The sequence below is a fragment of the Pleurodeles waltl genome, chromosome 5 (genome assembly GCF_031143425.1).
Source record: "Pleurodeles waltl isolate 20211129_DDA chromosome 5, aPleWal1.hap1.20221129, whole genome shotgun sequence".
Classification (NCBI taxonomy): Eukaryota; Metazoa; Chordata; class Amphibia; order Caudata; family Salamandridae; genus Pleurodeles; species Pleurodeles waltl.
Window position 1 is genome coordinate 650242688 of NC_090444.1, and position 24840 is coordinate 650267527.

Below are 24840 nucleotides of genomic sequence, written 5' to 3' on the forward strand. Positions count from 1 at the left end.
TGAATTCCTGCAGTATGGGCACCTAGGGCTCTCGCAGGAGTGCATGAACATCTTAAAGGAGTCCAGACGACCTTCCACGCGGCGTTCTTACGCGTTCAAGTGGAAGAGGTTCTACATATGGTGTCGTCAGCAAGGTCAGAATCCTATACTGGTCATACTGTCTTACCTACTCCATTTGGCAAAATCAGGTCTGCAAGTGTCATCGATTAAGGTACATTTATCTGCCATTAAAGCCTATCATAAGTCACCTTCTCAGGAATCCTTTTTTCCAAGGCCAGTAGTCAAGGATTTCTTAGAAGGTTTGAAAAAAGTTTTTCCACCCATTCGAAAACCCTCCCCTCTATGGGAGCTAAACATAGTTCTATCGAAACTCATGGGCCCTCCTTTCGAACCTATACACAAAGCCTCTTTGCAACACCTTACGTGGAAGACGGTTTTTCTGGTAGCCATTACTTCCGCTAGGAGGGTCAGTGAAATTTAGGCTTTGTCCTCCAAAGAACCATACACAGTCTTCCACGAGAATAGAGTGGTTCTACGAACTCATCCATCATTCTTACCGAAGGGGGTGTCAGATTTTCACATCAATCAGACTATTTCACTACCAACTTTTTTCCCCAATCCGAATACTCCGGCGTAGAAAGCTTTGCACTCCCTGGATTTGAAAAGAGAGCTACAATTTTACTTGGATAAAACCAAACTAATTAGACAATCTCACCACTTATTTGTAAATTACGGTCATTTGAGAACAGGCGAGGCAGCCTCAAAACGAACCATATCTAGATGGATAGTTTCATGTATTGTTACTGCATATCAATTGGCTAACAAACACCTACTTGCTAGGCCTAAGGCTCATTCGACTAGAGGAAAGATGGCTACGGCTGCCCTCCTTAATAATGTTCCAATCTCTGAAATTTGTAAGGCTGCTACATGGAAGTCTGTACATACATTTACTAGGCATTACTGTTGGACTCAGATGCCAGAGCAGATGCCCAAGTTGGGCAAGCATCTCTGAGAAATTTGTTTGCATAATGCATATCTCTTCCTGCACTTCAACTAGACAGTCCGCAGAGTTAAGGGATGGGCTTGCTAATCTATTCAATGTTTATGACTATTGATGAGGATCCCCTGGAAGAGAAGGATAAGTTACTTACCTGTAAATCCTAGTTCTCTTCTTCCAGGGGTATCCTCATCAAAGTCATAAACAACCCACCCTCCTCCCCAGACGCAAGTCTCCTAGAAGTGCAGTACAGACCATCTATCTAATCTGTTGGATTCTTTGTCACCGTAAAAAAGTACTGACCTAACTGTGAACCAACTGTCACCTCTCCTTCACCCCTGAGGCATGGTTGGATACTGGAGGTGCTCAGGGTCTTAAAGGCACGGTGCCAGAATCTTATGGTTGTCCTGTGTTAACCTGCATGCAGCCTATTGGCTAATAATGCTCCATTGTTTTCAATGCAGTTTTTTCTCTTTTTTCACTGATGTTGCTACTGCTTCTTTCACTGGGCTCAGCTTTGGGGCTTTGGAAAGTTTTCCCCTTATTGTAATTTTGAAAGGGACTGTTTAAAAAAAAAAAAAAGAAAACTCCATAGAAATAAAGCATTTTTAGCCTATTTATGAATATAGTCTGCATTGCTGTTTTACACACGTATATATGAGTTTAGTATGAAAATTTGTCTACTAAAAATGCTATATATATATTTTTCGTGCATATTTTATACTTTTATATGTCTGTATTTTATGTATGCTCCGGGGTCCCCGCACGAGGGCGGGAATATTCAGTGTTTATGACTTTGAGGATACCCCTGGAAGAGACCTAGGATTTACAGGTAAGTAACTTATCCATATGCCCCTACAGTGTCTAAGTCCATTCTTAGACATTGTAAGTACAGTGTGGCCATATTAAGTATATGGTCTGGGAGTTTGCCAAAACGAACTCCACAGCTCCATAATGGCTTCACTGAATACTGGGAAGTTTGGTATCAAACTTCTCAGAATAATAAACCCACACTGATTTCAGTGTTGGATTTATTAAATGCACACAGAAGGCATCTTAGAGATGCCCCCTGTATTGTACCCAATCCTTCAGTGCAGGACTGACTGATCTGTGCCAGCCTGCTGCAGAGAGATGAGTTTCTGCCCCCCTGGGGGTGAGAGCCTTTGTGCTCTCTAAGGACAGAAACAAAGCCTGCTCCGGGTGAAGGTGCTTCACACCTCCCACCTGCAGGAACTGTAACACCTAGCAGTGAGCCTCAAAGGCTCAAGCTTTGTGTTACAATGCCCCAGGGCTCTCCAGCTAGTGGAGATGCCCGCCCCCTGGACACAGCCCCCACTTTTGGTGGCAAGTCCAGGGGAGATAATGAGAAAAATAAGAAGGAGTCACCCACCAGTCAGGACAAGCCCCCAAGGCGTCCTGAGCTGAGGTGACCCCTGTCTTTAGAAATCCTCCATCTTGATTTTGGAGGCTTCCCCCAATAGGATTAGAGATGTGTCCCCCTCCCCACAGGAAGGAGGCACAAAGAGGGTGTAGCCACCCTCAAGGACAGTAGCCATTGGCTTCTGCCCTCCCAGACCTAAACACACCCCTAAATTCCGTATTTAGGGGCACCCCAGATCCCAGGAAATCAGATTCCTGCCACTTGAAGAAACGAGGACCCCTGACCTACAAGCCTGCAGAGGAGGAGGAAGAAGACGACAATTGATTTGGCCCCAGCCCTACCGGCCTGTCTCCAACTTCGAAAACCTGCACTAGCGACGCATCCGACAGGGACCAGCGACCTCTGAAGCCTGAGGACTGCCCTGGACTAAAGGACCAAGAAACTCCAGTGAACAGCGGCCCTGTTCAAAACCAGCTACTTCTTTGTAACAAAGAAGCAACTTTCAAAGACTGCACGTTTCCCGCCAGAAGCGTGAGACTTCACACACTGCACCTGAAGCCCCCGGCTCGACCAGCAGAAAAAAAAACACCACAGGGAGGACTCCCTGGCGACTGTGAGCCCGTGAGTACCAAGAGACGATCCCCCTGAGCCCCCACAGCGACGCCTGCAGAGAGAATCCAGAGGATCCCCCTGACCGCGACGGTGGGCTGCCTATGCTCCAGGACTGAGACTTCCAAGTGTTTTACTTACCTCCTAATCTAACCTTTACTTACCTCCCCCAGGAACTGTTGTTTTTTACACTAAGTGTCTACTTTGAAAATAGCTTATTGCCATTTTTACAAAGACTGTACATGATATTGTTTTCACTGAAATATTCTAAAGTATCTAAGTGAAGTACCTTACATTTAAAGTATTAACTGTAAATGTTGAACCTGTGGTTCTTAAAATAAACTAAGAAGATATATTTTTCTACGTAAAAACCTATTGGCCTGGAGTAAGTCTTTGAGTGTGTGTTCCTCATTTATTGCCTGGGTGTGTACAACAAATGCTTAACTTACCACTGATAAGCCTACTGCTCGACCACGCTACCACAAAATAGAGCATTAGAATTATCTACTTTTGCCACTATCTTACCTCTAAGGGGAACCCTTGGACTCTGTGCACACTATTTCTTATTTTGCAATAATATATGCAGAGCCAACTTCCTACACTTCCAAACAGACCAGACCTATTGACTCAAAACAAGGACCAGATCAGCCATCCCAATCCAAGTATATTCAACCTGGCGATTTGGCTCCTGAGGTCATATAATGCGGATACCTACAACTTCCATCGGAATGGATGGACATTCTAAAAAAAAAAAGCACGCAGTGCTACACAAATAAATGGAAAAAGTTTTGTATGTTACTGCCAACCTAAGAACATTGATCCACTTAAAGCATCAGTAAAGGATATTGTAAGTTATTTGCTTCATTTACAGAAAGCAAATCTTGCATATTCATCTATTAAAATTCATTTAACAGCAATATCAGCCTACCTTCAAAACAGACAACACACCTCTCCGTTTAGATTTCCTGTCATAAAAGCTTTTATGGAAGGACTTAAGAGTTATTCCACCTACAGCTCCACCAGCTCCTGCATGGAATCTTAACATTGTACTCACAAGACTTATGGGTCCACCATTTGAACCCATGCAATCTTGCGCTCTTCAGTTTCTCTCATGGAAGGTTCTTTCCTTGTAGCAGTTAATTCTTCATGAAGAGTAAGTTAAATCCAGCATTCACTTTAGAAGAACCCTTCTTCCAAGTACACAAACGTAAAATAGTACTTAGAACAAATCTTAAATTTGTACCCAAAGTGGTATCACCATTTCACATTAATCCGCCAGACTTCTTTCCACAGCCAGATTCAGTTGCTGAAAGAGCTCTCCACACTCTTGATCTCAAAAGAGCTCTCATGTATTATATAGACAGAACCAAAGACTTTAGAAAATCTTAACAACTTTTTGTGGCTTTCCAACAACCTCATAAAGGTAACCCTATTTCTAAACCAGGATTGGCCAGGGGGATAGTAAAATGTATTCAGACTTGCTATCTTAAAGCTAAAAGGCAACTATTAGTAGCTCCTAAAGTACATTCTATTAGAAAGAACGGAGCTTCAATGGCCTTCTTAGGAAATATACCAGTGTCCGACATATGCAAAGCTGCCACTAGGTCCACACCACACACATTTACTAAACACTACTGTGTGAATGTGTCATCTTGACAACAAGCAGATGTTGGCCAAGCAGTACTTAAAACACTATTTCAAACTACTCCATTCAATTCCTACAGGCTAGCCACCGCTTATTTAGGAAAGGGACTGCTTCTCAGTCTATGCAAAGCATGTATATCTGCAGCTAGACATGCCATCGAATGGCAAGTGTCACTTACCCAGTGTACATTTGTTTGTGGCATGTAGTGCTGCAGATTCACATGCCCCGTCCCTCCTCCCCGGAATCCTGTAGCCGTTGTAGTAACTTATGTAGTTATGTATATACATTGCATGGACATCTTCTTTACTTACTATATGTTTGTACATATACAATTCTTCACTGCTTACTTCACCCTCCTGTGGGAAAACAACCTAACAAAGGACTCAATGCCCATGCGCACTATCACCGAGAGGAGGTGTCACTTGGCGATATATGCACAGCATGTTCATCTGCAGCACTACATGCCTGAACAGATGTACACTGGGTAAGTGACATTTATATATATATATATATATATATATATATATATATATATATATACGATGGCATGTGTAGCTGCAGATACACATGCTGTGCACTGTTCCTGCCATCTAGTGTTGGGCTCGGAGTGTTAGAAGTTGTTTTTCTCCGAAGAAGTCTTTTCGAGTCACAGGACCGAGTGACTCCTCCCTTTCGGCTCCATTGCGCATGGGCATCAACTCCATCTTATATTGTTTTCTTTCCGCCATCGGGTTCGTACGTGTTCCTCTTTGCTCCGTTATTCGAATCGTAAAAAGACTAAAATTTACTGAAAAGCATCAGTATTGTTTGCGATCGGGAAACATCTTGCATCGACACCGACAAGACACCGCTTCGGTGGCCCTTCGGGGCTTCCGCGCCCAGCCAGGGCCTGGTCGGCCCGACCACAGAAGACATTGAAGCCTAATGGACCAGACCCCCTTCCGTTTCTGCCCACAGTTCCATGCCAAGTACCCCTATACAGACCAACATCGGGTCTGTAATCTGTGTTTGTCACCGGAGCACAGGGAAGATACTTGCGAGGCCTGCAAGTCCTTTCGATCGAAGAAGACCTTGAGGGATCGGAGGGCAAGACGGATGCAAATGGCATCAAAAAGTTCAGAGCACCTCGACGTCGGAGAAGAGGAGATGGCTATCTCCATCCAAGGTTCGGACTCGGACGAATCTGGCGCAGACCAACCACCTACAGCAGGCCAACACGTGAGTATGCCTGCCCTGACCCAAGCCCACAGTCAGCTTAAGAAGCATAGGGCCTCGGGGACGCCACTGCCTGAAGGCCATAGTTTGATCCATAAAAAACAAAGCGGTGACCAAGCAACACCTCCGGCACCGAAAAAGGCCCAAATCGTGCCAAAGTCCTCGGACTCGAGCCCAGAACCAGTCATCGAAAAAACTCGACATCGACTTGTCGAGTCGACGAAGCCTCGAAAAATTCTTTCGGAGCCAAGCCCTTCCATCAGCATGGGCATTTCGGTGCCGAAAAAAAACGGCTTTGGAGCCGAAAAAAGCCTTGTATACCGAAGAACATGGACGCTCTAAGCAACTAAGAGACACAGATTTGAGGAGGAACTTCAAATGGAGGAGTTTGATGAAACGCAGGCAAGGATACAGATCCATAAGGATACTGGGAAGATCCAAACTGCTGCACCTCTCAAATTAAAAAGGAAACTGGCTTTCCAGGGGCTATCGGAAACTGAACAGCCAAAGGCTAAAGTGCCCAGGGAAAAATCGCCGTCTCGCCATTTTCACCATTACTTTCTCCTCTACATTGACCACAAACAGTGTCCCCTTCTGCCATGCCCACTGCACAGTCACCCACACACACTGTGCAGTCGCAAGAGGATGCAGTATCCTGGGACCTCTAGGATCCCCCTGTGTCGGACAATAGCCCTGAGTGCTACCCTTCAAAACCCTCTCCACCTGAGGATAGCACCTCATACAACCAAGTCTTGGCTAGGGCTGCTGCATTTTATAATGTAAGCATGCACTCAGAGCCATTGGAGGATGATTTTCTCTTTAATACCTTGGCCTCCACGCATGCTTCCTACCAAACTCTGCCTATGATCCCAGGCATGCTTAAACATGCCCAACAAGTCTTCCAGGGGCCCGTGAAAGGAAGAGCCATTACACCGCGGTCGAAAAGAAATACAAGCCGCCACTGTCAGACGCGGTGTTAATTACACAGCAGCTGCCCCCAGACTCTGTAGTGGTTGGAGCTTCGAGAAAGAAAGCCAACTCGCAGCCATCTGGAGATGCACCACCTCCAGATAAGGAGAGTAGAAAGGTCGACGCAGCAGGAAAAAGAGTAGCGTCACAAGCTGCTAATCAGTGGCGCATACCAAACTCACAAGCTCTCCTTGCACGATATGACCAAGCTCATTGGGACGAGATGAGTGATATCATCCAACATCTCCCCAAGGAATACCAGAAACTGGCTCAGCAAGTGGTAGAGGAGGTACAAGCAATATCGAACAATCAGATACGTTCGGCATTAGATTCCGCTGACACTGCCGCAAGAACAGTGAACACTGCAGTCACAATTAGACGACATGCTTGGCTAAGATCCTCAGGGTTCAAACCAGAGATACAACAGGCAGTACTTAACATGCCATTCAATCAATAACAACTGTTTGGGCCACAAGTGGACACAGCCATCGAGAAAATGAAGGACACTGATACGGCCAAAGCCATGGGCGTGCTCTACTCGTCCCAATATAGAGGGACATTCAGGAAAATGGGAGGTTTCAGACAACAGCCTTCAGAAGCATCCACCTCTCAAACAAAACCCACCTACCAATCACAATATCAGAGAGGGGAGTTTTGTGGGTCCTTCAGGGGACAATTCCCAAGGGCAAGGGGGAAATTTCAGTCCACCAAGCAGGCCATTAATAACAAACAGTGACTTGCCCATCAGCCTCCCCAACACACATCACCTGTGGGAGGAAGACTGAGATTTTACCACAAACATTGGTCAGACCTAACCACGGACACATGGGTCCTATCAATTATCCAACATGGTTACTCTATAGAATTCACACATTTTCCTCCAGAGATTCCCCCAATAGCGCACAAACTGTTGGTGCAACATCTAGAAATGTTACAAACGGAGGTGCAGGCACTATTAACAAAACAAGCCATAGAACTAGTACCTCACCAACAAAAAGTAACAGGGGTTTATTCCCTATATTGCCTTATTCCCAAAAAGGACAAAACACTAAGACCAGTTTTAGATCTCAGGACTCAACCTATTCATCAAATCAGAACACTTCCACATGGTGACACTACAAGATGTAGTCCCCTTACTAAAACAGGGAGAATACATGTCAACACTGGATTTAAAAGATGCGTATTTTCATATACCCATCCATCCATCTCACAGAAAATACCTCAGGTTTGTCATACAAGGAAAGCATTACTAATTCAAAGTATTACCCTTCGGGATAACAGCCCCCAGAGTATTTACAAAATGCCTCGCAGTAGTAGCAGCTCATATAAGGAGACAACACATGCACGTATTCCCGTGTCTCGACGATTGGCTAATAAAAGCCAACACTCAACAGCAGTGTCAACATCACACACGTTACGTAATAGATACCCTACATACATTAGGGTTTTCAATAAACTACCAAAAATACACTTGCAACCAGCCCAAGTGCAACAATACTTGGGAGCAACACTCAAAAAGCGATTGCCAGGTCAAGCCCACAAAGGGTACAATCATTCCACACCATGGTACCAAAAATACAACCAAATCAGCACTACACAGTCAGATTTGTGATGAAACTCCTAGGCATGATGGCATCATGCATCGCAATTGTCCCAAACGTGCGGCTATACATGCGGCCCTTACAGCAGTGCCTTGTAAAACAATGGACGCAGACACAGGGTCAACTCCAAGATCTAGTGTTGATAGACCGCCAAACACACTATTCGCTTCAATGGTGGAACCCCGTAAATTTAAACAAAGGGATGCCTTTTCAAGACCCTGTGCCTCACGCCATTCTCACAACAGATGCATCAATGATGGGGTGGGGAGCACACCTCAACAATCACAATAAACAGTCAACAGAAACAACTACACATAAATCGCTTAGCACTAAAAGCATTTAAACACATTCTTGTCAAAACAGACAATATGACAACCATGTACTACCTAAACAAACAAGGGGGAACACACTCATCACAACTATGCCTCCTAGCACAAAAAATTTGGCATTGGGCAATTCACAACAACATTTGCCTAATAGCGCAATATATTTCAGGCATTCACAATCCATCTCAGTCGAGATCACCAGCAAACTCACGAGTGGAAAATACATCCCCAGATACTACAAAATTACTTTTGCCAGTGGGGAACACCAGACGTAGATCTGTTCGCCACAAAACGCAAAATGCCAGAACTTTGCGTCCAGGTCCCCACACCCTCAGTCCAAGGGCAATGCTCTATGGATCAATTGGTCAGGGATATTTGCTTATGCTTTTCCCCCTCTCCCACTGATTATTTTTCTAGTCCACAAACTGAGTCAAAACAAACGCAAACTAATACTCATAGCACCAACGTGGGCACGCCAACCGTGGTACACAGTACTGTTAGACATCTCTGTAGTACCTCACATCAAACTTCCAAACAGACCAGACCTGTTAACACAACACAAACAACAGATCAGGCACCCAAATCCTGCAACGCTCAACCTAGCAATTTGGCTCCTGAAGTCTTAGAGTTTGGCTATCTAAATCTTCCAAATGAGTGTATGGAAGTCATTAAACAGACAAGGAAACCTACCACTAGGCATTGCTATGCTAATAAATGGAAAAGGTTTGTTTTCTACTGCCAAGCAAAACACATCACACCGTTAGATGCCTCCATACAAGACATCGTAGGTTATTTATTACACCTACAAAAAGCAAATCTCACTTTTTCTTCCATCAAAATACATCTTACTGCAATCTCTGCTTACTTGCAGATTAAACACACACAATCACTATTTAGAATACCAGTCATTAAAGCCTTTATGGAAGGACTAAAAAGGAGCATACCTCGAAGAACCCCACCAGTACCCTCGTGGAATCTTAATATTGTACTTACACGACTCATGGGTCCACCCTTTGAACCTGTTCATTCTTGCCAAATCCAATTCTTAACCTGGAAAGTGGCATTTCTAATAGCTATCACTTCAATACAAAGAGTTAATGAAATACAAGCGTTCACTATTGAAGAACCCTTTATACAAGTACACAAACATAAAATAGTTCTCCGCACAAATCCAAAATTTCTGCCAAGTCATTTCACATTTCATTTAAACCAAACTGTTGAGCTCCCAGTCTTCTTCCCACAGCCAGACTCAGTAGCAGAAAGAGCACTGCGTACATTAGACATTAAAAGAGCACTAATGTACTATATAGACAGAACAAACCCATTTTGTAAAACTAAACAATTGTTTGTTGCTTTCCAGAAAACCCATGCTGGTAATCCTATATCCAAACAGGGCATAGCCAGACGGATAGTCAAATGCATACAAACTTGTTACCTGAAAGCTAAAAGAGAGCTACTCATTACACCAAAGGCACACTCCACTAGAAAGAAAGGAGCAACAATGGCCTTTCTAGGTAACATACCAATGACAGATTTGTAAGGCAGCCACTTGGTCCACCCCTCATACATTTACCAAACACTACTGTGTAGATGTGTTAGGAACACAACAAGCTACAGTAGGACAGGCTGTACTAAGAACATTATTTCAAACAACTTCAACTCCTACAGGCTGACCACCGCTTTTGGGAGGATTAATGCTTTGTAGTCTACGCACAGCATGTGTATCTGCAGCTACACATGCCATCAAATGGAAAATGTCACTTACCCAGTGTACATCTGTTCGTGGCATGTACCACTGCAGATTCACATGCACCCTCCCCGGGAGCCTGTAGCCGTTTAAGTTGCAATTTGAATTTGTTTATATATGTAAATAAACATTCCTTGTGCACAAACTATGTACATATATATCTATTCCATTGCATGGACATGTTTACTATTCTCATTCTACCACTCCTACCTCACCCTATGCGGGAAAACAATCTAAGATGGAGTCGATGCCCATGCGCACTGGAGCCGAAAGGGAGAAGTCACTCGGTCCCGTGACTCGAAAAGACTTCTTCGAAGAAAAACAACTTGTAACACTCCAAGCCTAACACTAGATGGCAGGAACAGTGCACAGCGTGTGAATCTGCTGCAGAACATGCCACAAACAGATGTACACTGGGTAAGTGACATTTTCCATATATATATGCGTGTGTGTGTGTGTGTGTGTGTGTGTGTGTGTGTGTGTGACACACATTTTTACTGTGCTCGGAAATCTGAGAGACTGGAGCTTCTGTGGTGAAGATTCTAAAGGATGCTGTCGCCTGACTTGGCTGGACTTTGGGTCATTTCTAAATAACACTCAAAGGCAGTTAAAGTGATTGTCCTTTGCTTTAACTGCAATGTAGTTTTTTTCTTCACTGCTTTTCTATGGTACTTTGGGACTCCTTCTTCGAAGGGGAATGCTTCAAGCATGTGAATCTATGAAAGATTTCAATACCAGAGAACTAAAGTTACAGGTAAGTAACTTATTATGTTTACCACCAGGGTTTGCCTCTCCATGCTTTTCTGCAGCACCACCTGCTGCTCCTTTACCTTTAAGGTCACCTCAGCAACCAAAGTCATCAGTAGTTCCTCAAGTTGCTAACTAAGTTTGCTCCTAAGGAGAGACTACAAAAAAGGAGGTCACACACTAGATCGCCATGAAGATCTTGTTGTTCTCCAAGGCTTCGTAGACACTGTAGTGAAAGATCAAGTTTAATAATAAGCTCTGGGAAACATGACCGCTTCACTTCAGGCTCATCTTAAGCTTCAGACTATTCCTCCATCAGGGACTAGACAACCACTTTAGCTGACTCCCATCAGTAAGAATATCCCTGTTAATGACATCAGTACCTTTACTGAGACATTAGTAAGGGTAGCAGAAAAACTCAACATACTCATTCAGACTCCTGCCACCACATCAGTGATTTTTGAGACATTACATTGTAAGGCATCGTCTGGACTGTTTTTGCTTTTCCTTCTAGCCCTTTTAGAACCTGCAGTGTAGCTGTTTCACCAGCATCTCTAAAATATCGTACTTCTCCTACCAAGCTGCTGAAAAAATATAAAGTGCCAGATCTGGAACTCTTTTCCTTTGATCTGATCTATCTCCTACTGCTGTCATTGTGCCTGTGCCGATCAAATTTGACACAGTTGCACATTCCTCCGCTGTTCCTCTTGATAAGTGGAGCCCACAAATGGATTCTGTGGGAAGAGAAATGTGCGGCACAGCAGCCACAAGCATGACAGCAAATGTCACATCCTTGCTAGGCTGCTTTACAGAGGCCTATCAAGAGAGGACAGACAGGATTTTGAAGAGATCCTTCAGGAGGGAAGTTTGGTGTTCAACCAAGTAATAACCGCTGCACCAGATTCCTCAGACGTATCTGTTCATGGGTATTGCCACTGAGTTTGTCAGTTTGAGTGTGTGGTTAAAGCTTACAGGCTTGAAGCCAGAAGCCCAACAGAGGATTCTCAACCTTACTTTCTCAGGCAGTTAAGCATACTGCTCTCATTCAGATGATGAGGTGGCTCGATGAAGCCCATGATGGACACTTTAAAGACAGTAGGCATGAGAAAAAGTAGTAGTACAAGAGACACTAGTATTCTTATGATGGGATATATATCTCACAGAGGGTTCAAGTACCTCCGTGGTAACCACAAAGGCAGCAAAAACAAGAAAGACATCCTTTTTCCACCAGGCAAGATCTTCGAAAGACAGAGGAGCCCAGCAGGCATCAGGTACCGCAGTGAAGCCTCCACAAAACAATGAGACTTTACTTCCTTCTCAATCAATGCAGTGAGGGAAAGTATCTCAACAGTGACAATATAGTGAAACAAATGGGTCTTGAATACTGCTCAAAATAGATACTCACTAACGTTAAACTCTCCTCCACCTGCTGTACAACCAAAGTAATCTTTCATCATCATCAAAATTTACGTAAATATGAAGTGAACTCTAAAGCACGAGGTGGAAGAAATGCCTTCTTATCAAAATGGAATAGGATTTTTTTCCTGTTACTCTCTGGTACAAAACAAAGGACCGAAGCAAGAATTGAGACCCAAAGAAAGGTTTACAATGTTTCCATTCCACCACATCTAACCTCGTTACATAAAGGGGACTGAATGTGCACAATAGAGCTGCAAGACAGTTATTTCCACATTCCAGTCCTAAAGTAACAAACTTTCTAAGATTTATGTTAGGAAAAGCTCACTACTAATTCAGAGTTCTGACTTTTGGGCTAAAGTCTGCTCCTTGCACTTTTTCAAAGTGCATGACAGTAATACCTCCTTACCACCAAAAGAAGAGCTTAGCCTACCCATACCTGGACAACTGCTTAGGTCTTCAGACCTAGTAATGAAGCATTGCAAATAAGCGATGGACATCTTGCAAAGTGTTGGGTTTAGAATCAACTTTCAGAAGTCAATATGTACTCTAGTGGAAAGGATTCACTACTTGGAAGCAACATCAGACTCCTTGTCGCGAAAGTGTATCCTTCAGGAGACTCAAAACTATCTGACGACAGAAATGTCACTTTCTAAAGCAAACCCTCTATCCAAGTGCTCCACAAATTTCTTCATTACTATAGTCACTGATGCTATGTATCTTTCTTTACAAACCTCCAGCCGTAGTAGGTGAAAGAACTGCAGATAAACTGCAAACACTCATAAAAATTGATGTGACTTAGCAATGCCCTAAATGCACTGTACTACCTCACTGTGGCACGTCTATTTTATTTTATTTGTATGAACGTTGCGATTAGCACTCCATTGTGGTATCTTCGGAATGTTCTTTACAACTGTTTGTTATCTCATGATATTTGGGAGACAAAAGTTTTGAAAGGGGTGGAAGGAATGCATATGCTGTACCGCTGATGTAAAATTCAATAAACTACGTAAAAAAAATAAAAAATTATCCAATGGAAATGCCATTTTTGTCAATTGTTCACAGAAACTTTTTCCCGCCATCCCACTGATTTCATCAGTATTAATCAAGTTACAGTATTCCGCAGCAAGAATGAGTTTTGTAGCCCCTGGGTGGCCACTTTCAAGATGGTTAACAGATCTAACTCTCCTATCAGCGAGAATATACATGAAGTTTTCTTGCAGACTACATCTTCTTTACTAGTTTGGAGATTAAATTCTGCATCCCTACTTACCATTGTCAAATTTAGCAGATTGGCTCCTGAATCCTTTCACTTTGGACATTTAGCGCCTCTGCAAGACTGACTGGAGATTTTGAAAGAGGTGAAGAGATCATTTGTGATTCTACACCTGGTGTATACAGAATAACTATAAACCTATTAGGTGCCAAGAGAAGGTTGTTATTCCAAATCTTTTGCTTACTGCAAGGCCTGGCCTTTACCTTACATCTATCAAGACTACAACTTGCAGTAATAAATGCATATAAGTACTAGCCTTCACAAACCTCTCTATTAAAATAACAGTGAAAGATGTCTTAGAGGGCATCAAGATCCTCCCTTTTGAGCCCCGTCTGTCCATACAAATTGAATATTGTGCTTTCATAGTTGGTGTCATCTTTTGAACATATTCACAAGGCAACTATGAAGCATAGGTCATGGAAGACTATTTTTCTGGTAACTTTTACTTCTGTGTAGTCTGTGAAATTCAGGCCCTGTGTTCACACAAGCCTTACATGGTTTTCATAAAAACAGAGTGGAAATTAAAACCCACCGTACCTTTGTTCCAAAGGTGGTGTTGAAAATCAAACCATTTCCTTGCCAACCTTCTTATTGAATCCTTCCAGTTCAGCAGAAAGATTTCTTCATTCATTAAATGCCTAAAGGGTACTGAAAGTATCTAGACAAAACAAGATAACAGACAATCTGACCATCTATTTTCAAATTATGGTCCGGTAGGGACTAGTCTTTCCACGTCAAAGCAGTTCATTTGTAGACACAATTTCTTGCATTACATTTCCTTACCAGTTACCCATTACACCGCTCGCTGCTAAGCTTAAGGTGCATTCAACTAGGAGAAAATAAACGACGGTGACTCTATTGAACTGTGCTAATTTCAGAGATTTTGTAAAGTTGTTAAATGGAGATCATATATACCTGTAGCAGACAACATTGTTCAGATTCAAATTTTAAGAGCAGATGCCCAAGTGGGTCAAATCTCTTGAAGGAATCTATTTTGGTGAGATTGAGGACTGTTTCGGTTTATCTTGTTGTCCACAGAATTTATTAGGATGAGATTGCTATTCTATTTTGTGCTTATGACTATTGATGAGAATCCCCTGTAAAAGAAGGAAATGTTTCTTACCTGTAATCCTAGTTCTCTTCCATGCGAACCCTCGTCAAAGTCGTAAGCAAATCTGGAAAACATGTTAAAACACTGGTCCTCATCATTACCCAGGAATTTATCTCAGTAAAAATTAACTGACCTATCTCCACAGTCGGAATGATATGACACCCGAAGAAGTGTGAGGCTCGTGAAGGCACATTGCCAGCATTCTGCTTTGCTTGTCCACCTTTCTGCTAGCATTGCCCTGCATTGCCTTTATCTTTTTCATTTTCAAAGGAGGTCTGTGAGGTATTTCTACTTACTTTAAGCTGTTTTCTTATAGTTGGAGATATTGAAAGGCAAACCCTCTTTAGGCTGCAAAGTCAATTGTTTATGTATATATTAGTTTGCCCCTTCAAAAAAGCATATATATATATATATATATATATATATATATATATATATATATATATATATATATATATATATATACACACATATATGTGTGTGTTTTTGTGTATATCAAATATAATATGTATATGTTTTGCAAAGTGCTGCATAATCCTCCTTGTCGAAGGACAGTTCAGTGCTTGTGACTTTGAGCATCCCCCTGGAAGAGAACTAGGATTACAGGTAAGAAACGTATCCATCCTGTAGATTTTTCAGTCAGGGCACTTCTTTTTTTCATTGAAGCTCTTTCCTTTCCACATCTTGCACATCTTCCCTCATCTAGTAATTCAGAAGCAAGAAGTGAAGAATCATCTAGGCAAAGGTTCAGTGATGATTCTCTTTCCGTACTTATGTGGACTTGAATCATTCAGCTCCCAGTATAAAGTACAGCACTCACTATCATCCTCCTCAGATCTAGTTTTGGAATGTATAGGTCTTGTTACCTACATACATAAAGGTTTCTGAGCACTAGAGATGTTTGGCTGTCCATCTGCTGTGGGAGCAATAAGACTACGTAAAGAAACCAATTCTCACACATGTAATGTATCAGTGCTATTACCAGCTTTGTTAACTTTTCTACTGGCCCTCAATGCAGAATAATTAGTAGACCATCAGCCTTTTTACTTGGAGAGCTTCAAATAATCCACATTATCGTTTTTTGTGCAAATATGTCTTTCACAGGAGAGAGCGGTGGTGATAGTGTACACAATGTAGGAAGTAGTCTGAGAAATGGAAGCAATTAATTATAAACTGCCTCCGCAGGGAGAAACTTGGGACTTTCTTTACAAAAAAAGGCAATTGATTCATATTTCCTAACCCAAAACACACATCCTTACCCCTTTTCTTTTATCAGAAGTACCTTTTATGACATTGTTTTCTTTTGTGTTGGAAGTAATTCACTTATTGTAACTTCAGTATACTTTGAGGTTGTAACTTATGTCGGGGACACATATTTAATGTACTTCTGTAATGAAATGGTTGCCTCAAATACTAATGCCTGTATTCCTTTTCAATTGTAGCTTGATGATGTCACACAGGATCACTCCATCTCTCATGTTAGCGTCCGAGCAGATTATCTGGAGGATGTGGCATAGATAACCACTGGAGGGACTTGAAGCTGGACTGTTCTATGGACTTTTGTGAGACGTTCTGCTTAGACAATCAGTCTGCTAGAATGTGAACTCATGTGCGCCTTTAGTCACCAACAACCCTGTCTAGAAGTAGTATTCTGTTTCCAGCAGCTGCTGAATGAACTTCAGCAAATGTACTTACCTTTACATTCATGAAAAGCGGTACTCAAATCTGCCCAGATAGTTCAGCACATGCAGTCAGTATGACTGTTCCCTTGTCACAAGAGAGTTTCACATTGATCTGACAAATGGCCGTGCTCTTTCGTTATCTTCATATTACTTGGTCATCTTTCAAGATATATGGATTGATACTCTGGTATTGGGTACATTCCCAGCTACACATTTGAGATATGCTATGGTGATGATGATATTTTTTTTAAATAAATATTGTAAAGACCACAAGTTTCTTTCAAATGCACTATATGTCTACAAAGTTCTAGGAACGTGAAGCTCTAGTCTAAGTACAACGTGCAATTTTTCAGTTCCACACGTTATTTGTAGTATTTTAGGAGACCGCTCAGCAGTCTGTTCATCTAGAAATGCACCTTTCCATGTTCAAAATAATGAAAGTAAAATTGTTCATTTTGTTGGCAGATATATTTTCAGTTATATTTCGGTCTTGCTTACCAGATAGTGTAAGCTGCGTGTTTGGGAAAGACAGTATATTGGCCTAGCAACAACTTGCAGTGGGCTCTTCTGTTGCTTATTATTGTTTGGCTTTATTGTCAGTCATTTGCTTTCTTCTTATTTGATGGCTTTCCCTCCTCTTCATGTTTGTTCCTCTTCTTGTGTTTGTCCCTGTTGTATTTGTTCCTTCATTGAAGCATGGCCTCTTTGCCATCCTTTTGATTAGTTGTCTTGTATCAATGGGTGGTACATTGGTCCTCTAGGAGAAACTTTAGTTGTGAAATTACAGCTGTCCCTACGTATTACATACACTAACCAAAATGCACATATTTCAACCTCATAGAAAACTAGCAAATACATTTATGTTGGTGAAAGATATTTGTGGTTTTGCAGTGTGCAATTCTTCTGGATTCACATGCTATGCATCATTCTGCAACCTAGTGGTTCAGGCCAGAAACTGTATATAAAAGTGTAAGCCCACACCACCATTGTGTTTAGAAGCAGAAGATAAATCTCTACTTCAGGAAAACTGCTCAAATGGCATCAAATGAAAGAAGAGAATGACGATCAAGGAACCATACAAAGAATACATTCTGAAGTTTGAGGATATTAACACAGTTGCTCGTTATCAAGAATGATTTCAGTTAAAACAGGAATTCGACCCCAAGGGAATGCCAACCTGAAGGAGAGGACTTCATTTTCACCATGACCTCAATCAAGACCAAATAAATGTTTTTCTTGGGGGACTTCTACCACAGTGGTTCAGAGAATATTTATTAGGAGACCATCTCTAATCTCTGGATCGTCGACAATTCAACCCCCGGTAAACATTAAATGCACGGAGTTGGTGCTGAAAAAGCGCAGTACTACAGTGTCTCGAAAGGAAAGTCCCTTTCGAGGGCAGCGGGACCATCTTAGCAGGGAAGGAAGTTCACTCAGTGAAGAACGTAAATCAATTGGCAGTCAAAGAAGCACAAAGCAAAAGAAACCCTCTGGGTTGACGGTACAAGACACCAATCTGGAGAAACCATCTATCTCTTCAACTTGAAAGGTGATCGTGTTAAGAGAGGTTGAACTCCACCACTTCAAACAAAGTGGCTCTTCACCCAATATTAAAGCAGTGTAAAAAACTATTGATGTTGAAAAGAGAAAGCAATGTCTTTAGGCAGTAGATGCAGCCCCAATGCAGAAAAAAGAAAGCTTTTAATATCAGCCTTTGTTCATAGAAATATCGGGCATATAAGACTGGTCGAGCCACTAAAGTAAATACACATGCATATTTACTTACATGTAACTGTACTAGTAGGTAGAACTCCTTTTTTTGCCACTTCCCATTTCTCCGTAATGATTTACTCCTAGGTTTAGACTCTCATGTCCCAACACCCTCAAATGATGAAGTGGAGTCCTGTATAACTAACTTTTCAGCTGTTGGTAGAGATCTATGCCACTGGGATGGAGCTGTCCGCATGGGAAAAGTAAAGGGAAATAGAATAAAGTTTCTTATTTAAAAAAATAAAAATAAATGTATAAAATTTGAAAATGTAATATTAACCTGGAACTAATAAAATGTTTCAGCCCATCAACCCTTCAAATTAAATGTTTTTGAATAATAAATTATGTTAAATATATTAGTTTAACATATACATATTAATTTTTAAGCCGTCATTTAAACAATTAAATTATCCACCCTCACTAACGTTTTTAACTTTTATTTAACTTTCAGTAATCATATTTAAATTGTATATAGCTAATTAATTTAAATTTTTTGTTAATTTATTTTTTTAATTTAGCTTATTAAATTTAGGAAAATAAAAATTATGCAAAACCAATTATGCATAATGCTCATTGCCAAATGTGTGTGTATATATGCGCGTGTGTGTGTATATATATATGTGTGTGTGTATATATATATATATATATATATATATATATATATATATATATATACACACACACACACATACATATACATTTTTTTTTTAACATGTTAAACTGATGTAACATTAGTTCCTATGGGTTAATTTTTTAATTTCCAGCCTCCAGTGTTTTCAAAATGTTCAATGGGAGTGTGTTGCAATGCATGGTGCTTGACCTATTCCAAGGCTGGACTGGAGTACATTTAAGCCTGTTTTAACACTTTTAGGGATGAAGTAACTTTAAAAGTGTATTTTGCAAATTGCAATGTTATTACTCTTATGTAAGTATGTCTTTTGTATTAGCATGTCCCTTCCAAATCCCTCATTAAATTTCCGTTAACCCCTCGCACCCACCCATTTTTAAATACTTATTCCACATTTTACTACCAATCCGCTGGTCCCTCCCTCATCTCCTTTAAAGTATAAAAAAAAAAAAAAAACAATAAACAGGAGAAAACAAACAGGTGGAGAGCCAGGTGTACTCTACTACTCAACTACTGCGGTAAGAGGGGGAGAGGTAAAATATTGGACAGAGGGGAGCGGTTTGAGGGGGGGGAAAAAAAGGGAGAAGGGGGAGAGCGAATATTTGAGAACTCTGATGCTGGTATTAAGTGTGCAAGATGATTTCGGTCGACATTTATATACCCCCTTATGGCTTTGGAAAAACTTGACAAAACAAATAATAGTAGATACAGCTTTAGTGTCGTCTGGGGTAAAAGGACTATTTAGGCTGTTGGCACATGCATTAAAAACTAAGATGCCTCCCAAACCCTTCCGGAATTTAGGAGAAAAGATGGAAGGGGTGAAAGTGACTCGGGCTGGTCGCGGCAAAGGAGAGCAAACGGGATCAAACAAACGCCTGACGACAGCGGTGGCTAAATCGGCTGTGGAAAATGTGTTGAGAGGTGTCAAGACAAGTGAGAGTAGTATTACCACTCCCCCCACCGAAATAAAGGTCAAGGGCAAAAGTCAATCTACTATCACAACGTTTCTTGAAGGAGGGGCACAGGATATGCGGCCGGTACATTTTACCCTCCCCTCTGAGAGTAAGGTGGTTGGGACAGAACCCCCTCCGAGCAGTAGTAGTAGTAGTATAAGTGGATGTATTACGAACAACGATCCCTCTGTGAAACTTAAGCAAGGCATACCAGAGTCAGAAGACAGTCAGAGGGAGGTAAGGGAAAAAAATTCTGGCTCCTATACAGAGATTAAGCAGCCTCAGGCACAACATCTCGACTGGTCTGAGCAATTGGAATATCGAGATGGGGAAGGAGGTGCGTCTATATTAAAATCTACAACAGAAGAAGAGAATTTGCATAAGAGTTTCGCAAATACTAAAACTTTGGGCAAAACAGCAGGAAAAGTCTCTCAATTGGCGGAATGGGGAAAGGATAATAGTGATAAATTTTATTCTTTGACAGAAGAGTCTGATCTCAGTAGTGGTGATCACAGTCTTGGCGGGTCTGAGGACAGTGAAACGTCGGAGACGGAAGATAAAACCTCAAGCAACGAACCTACAGTGCGACAGCTGCGTCGACAGCGTAAATTGGTCAAAGCACGGCCTTGCGCTCACGGGTCCTCAGGAAACCCGTCATCCACGGGCGGTAAGAATTTAAAATGGGACTATGCAGGTATTGGACTCACAGATTCCTCATCTATAACTTTAACTAACCAGGGCTCAGCTAATGGCAATAAGGAATCAGATATTGGCCCTCTTACTTATAGCCCACCCGCGCTGGGGGCTGAGGCAGGAATGTTGCAGTCAATTTACAACTCAATCAAAGAGTTGCAAACAGAAACAAGGATCGAAAGTCGACGTGCAAGGGTTGCCACGAAGAGATTACAGGGAACAGTTCGTAAAGTGGCCAAATCATGTACAGAAATTGGGACTAAGCTATCCTTAATGGAAGAAAGGATCATAACGGTCGAGGAGGATGTTGTTAATCTTAAAGAACAGAATACTATGAGGGATGAACAATTGACAGATGTAATGTGGAAATTGGAAGATTTTGAAAACAGGCAAAGAAGGAATAATCTCCGAATTCTGGGCATACCGGAAGGGCTAGAAGGAACTAATATACGGACATATATGATCAATTTTTTGCGTGGTGCTTTTCCGGAGCTGGGGAATTGGAGCTGGGAGAATGAACTGCAGCGTGTACATAGGTTCCCACTAAACCGGCGGGAGGGGGGCCAACGTGCAGATTCCAAATATCCCAGAGCAATTTTAGTGTATTTTGGGAATTATTTATTGCGACAGGAGATCTTGGATAAAACCCGCCCAAATACCCCTCGCACTGTGGATGGGGTGACTTTTTTCACTCGACCTGATTTTTGTCATGCTACTGTTGAACGGAGATGGCGGCTCCGACAACTTATTAAACCAGTTCTAGAAAAAGGCGGGGAAGCGTATTTGCTGGCCCCGGCTCTCCTCAAAATAATATTGAATGGGAAAACAGAGATATTCACGTCAGAAATTAAAGCAAAAGAATATGTGAGGGGGGCCAGATAACGAAATAGAGTTTCTTGGTCAGCAAAAGTGCTCCGGTAACTGGTGGGTGGGTTCGCACTTTCACGACGCCAACATTCAGACCATGAGTGGTCTGATTGCTCTACAGGATGGGGGGCCAGTCTCAGGGAGGAAGTTAATACGGGAGGGGGGTGGGAGGGACTGGTCCAGGGAGGGGAGGGGAGGGAGGAAGGATGGCGGTTGGGGAGGGGGAAAGGAGGGAGGGGTCGGAGAGGAAGAGAAGAAGGATAGGCAAGGGAGGGAAAGGATGGAAAACGAGGGAGTAAAAAGGAAAGGGATGGAAGTAGGAGTGCAACAAGGGAAGCAACTGATAGCAGGGGCAGGAGAGACAAAAGGAGGGGAGCAAATTGAGTGGAAAATTCAAGATAAAGCACAGTCAGATATGAAAATCTGGGAGGACAAAAAGAGAGAAAGAAAGCCTAAAATAGAAAATGGCTAGACTTCGAATCGCTTCAGTTAATATTTGTGGGTTAAATGACTCTCGTAAAAGAAGTAGAGTAGTGGAGGAATTTAAAACTTTTAAAGCAGACATTTACTGTTTACAGGAGACACATGTGGAATATAGGAATGTCGGAATTCTGGGTACACTTGGTATGAAAGTAATTGCCCGAACAGAACAAGAGGTTAGAACTAAAGGGGTTGCGATATTAGATCGGACTAATAAATTGAATTTTGGTAGGCAAAAGGCAGATAGGGGAGGAAGATGGGTAATTGTAGAGTGTAGTTATGGACATGGTAGCTTTACACTCTGTTCCGTATACAGCACGGTCACGGATGACCCAATAGTTTTAGATACCCTGGCTATAGAATTAATAGGATGGGCTCCCCCGTATGTTCTTTGTGGCGATTGTAATTTGAATGGATCCTGGGAGGGACTACAGGATGTTTTAGTGCCTACAAAGAAATACCAAGGGCGGAAACCGCGAGTATATAATGCAATGGTCGCTATTCAGAAAGAACTAGGATTAGTGGACGCATGGGTGAGATTATGTAAGCCAGATCCTGGATATACCTATTACTCCGCCCCGCATATGAAAGTAGCACGACTCGACTATTTTCTGGTTTCCCCAGTACTATTAAACCAGGGTCAGATGGAGTTATATCCGCGGGTGGTTTCAGATCATAATCCCCTAGTACTAGAATTGGAGTTAGACGGGTTGGAACAAAAGGAGAGGAGATGGACATTTGAAAGAGGGCTTCTTAGGGACCCGGAATATTGTACGCATATGAGTAAGTGGATAGCCGAATTTCTGGGGTTTAACCAAGGGACAGCTCCGGTAGAGATAGTCTGGGACACTTTAAAAGCTGGAATACGTGGTGAAACATTGAGTTTTAGTATAAAAAAGCAAAAAAGTACCCAAAACAGAGTAAAAGATCTTCAAATGAAACTGAGGGTATTGGAAAGACAGTTGGTTGTGGCGATAGAAACAGGGAGTGATGTTAAAAAGGTTCAGGAGGAAGTGGTAATAGCTAAAGCCGCAATTAACGAAACTATGACTCAAAGAATAGCAGAGAAATATCTTGCGCAGCGTTCATTAGGATACGAGTATGGAGAAAAATCCGGGCGTTTATTAGCAATACGGGCAAGCCAGAAAATAGCATCCGGGACTATTAGAGAGATTAAAGATTGGCAAGGACAAATGGTTGTAGAAGTGGATCAAATTAGGAGGGTTTTCCACAGATATTATACGGAATTGTATGATGACGCATCTATATACTCGGATGAAGAAATATTGAGATTTTTAACCCCCATTAAAGTTAATAAATTATCGGAGAGTGATACTTCATATCTAGGGGAACAAATAGATATCTCGGAAATTGACAAAGCACTGGGGGATTTAGCCACGGGTAAAGCTACAGGCCCCGATTCAATTCCTTTAGAGTTTTATAAAACATTTAAAGCCATATTGCTTCCGGTAATGATAGAACTGTTTATTCAGGTACAGAATGGAGGGGCAATTCCACCATCATGGGATACGGCTAATATAGTAATGTTTTTGAAGAAAGGGAAACTCGCATCAAACCCGGCGTCATACAGGCCAATTACACTAATCAATAGCGACACTAAAATATATTCAAAGATATTAGCCGCTCGACTATCTCTTGTGATCAGGAAGATAGTTTTTCCTAGTCAGCATGGGTTTGTGCCAGGAAGAGATACTACCGATCATATCCGAAAAGTTATTGCACTTTTGGACGCTACAGAAGTGGCCCAGGAGCCGATGGCAGTTGCATTATTAGATGCGGAAAAGGCGTTTGACCGGGTGAGCTGGAAGTATTTATGGCATGTAATGGAGTATTATGGGTTAGGGAAGAAATTTATTGCAGCAATAAGGGCTCTATATAGATCACCGGTAGTCAAAATACAACTAATGGGGGGACAATCGGAGAGTGTCCAGGTTAAGAGAGGTACTAGACAGGGATGTCCATGCTCTCCGCTCCTGTTTGCTGTTTATATAGATCCCTTGCTTAGACAGATTGAAGATAACAGCAAGATTCCACCAATTCATAGGCAGGGATGGGATATAAATGTTCTAGCATATGCAGATGATATTGCTATACTAACTCCCACCCCTGATCCGGCATTGAGAGAGGTTGAAAAGGTGTCAATGAAGTTCGGAAGATTTTCTGGATATCGTCTAAACAGAGATAAAACACAGATATTGATTAATCAATACACCAGCACTCAGGATACACGAAGGGTCGACCATGCAGTATATTTGGGAATAGATATCACGCCACAAGTAGGAGAAATTGTTAAGTTAAATCTGGATCCCATACTTGCTAAAGCAAGACAAGATATGTGCAGATGGAATAATTTACATTTAACCATCATGGGGAGGTGTAATATGGTAAAAATGATTTTCCTCTCTAAGCTGTTGTATTTGTTCCGGGCTGTACCATTGAGCTTTACTAACTCGAGATTTAAAGAGATAGAGTGGTTATGAGATTTATCTGGGCATATGGTAAATGCAGAAGAGCAAGTAAATTCATGTCACTTTCCCGAGAAAGGGGGGGGTGGTCTTTGCCGAATATAAAATTATACCAAATGGCGGCAGCCTTTCAGTATATGCGCCCTTTATGGGGTTCTAAAAAAGGAGGGATTCCAGAAGAGGATAGTCCTAATATATATGAGCTGCAGATGGGTGCAACAGCTAATGGATGTTTGGTAAC

At 41.9% G+C, this 24840-nt stretch overlaps 1 protein-coding gene across 6 annotated transcripts in view; it reads left to right on the top strand.

Annotated features, from left to right (window-relative positions):
* Positions 1 to 18497, top strand: part of CEP43 (centrosomal protein 43) — a 292488-nt gene extending 273991 nt beyond the window's left edge. For all 6 annotated transcript variants that reach the window (XM_069234521.1, XM_069234520.1, XM_069234525.1 and 3 more), the window contains one exon: positions 16483 to 18497. In XM_069234521.1, coding sequence (XP_069090622.1) covers positions 16483 to 16557 — 75 coding nt within the window. In that variant the 3' untranslated portion in view covers positions 16558 to 18497. The remainder of the gene's footprint in view (positions 1 to 16482) is intronic.
* The last annotated feature ends 6343 nt before the right edge of the window (positions 18498 to 24840 follow it).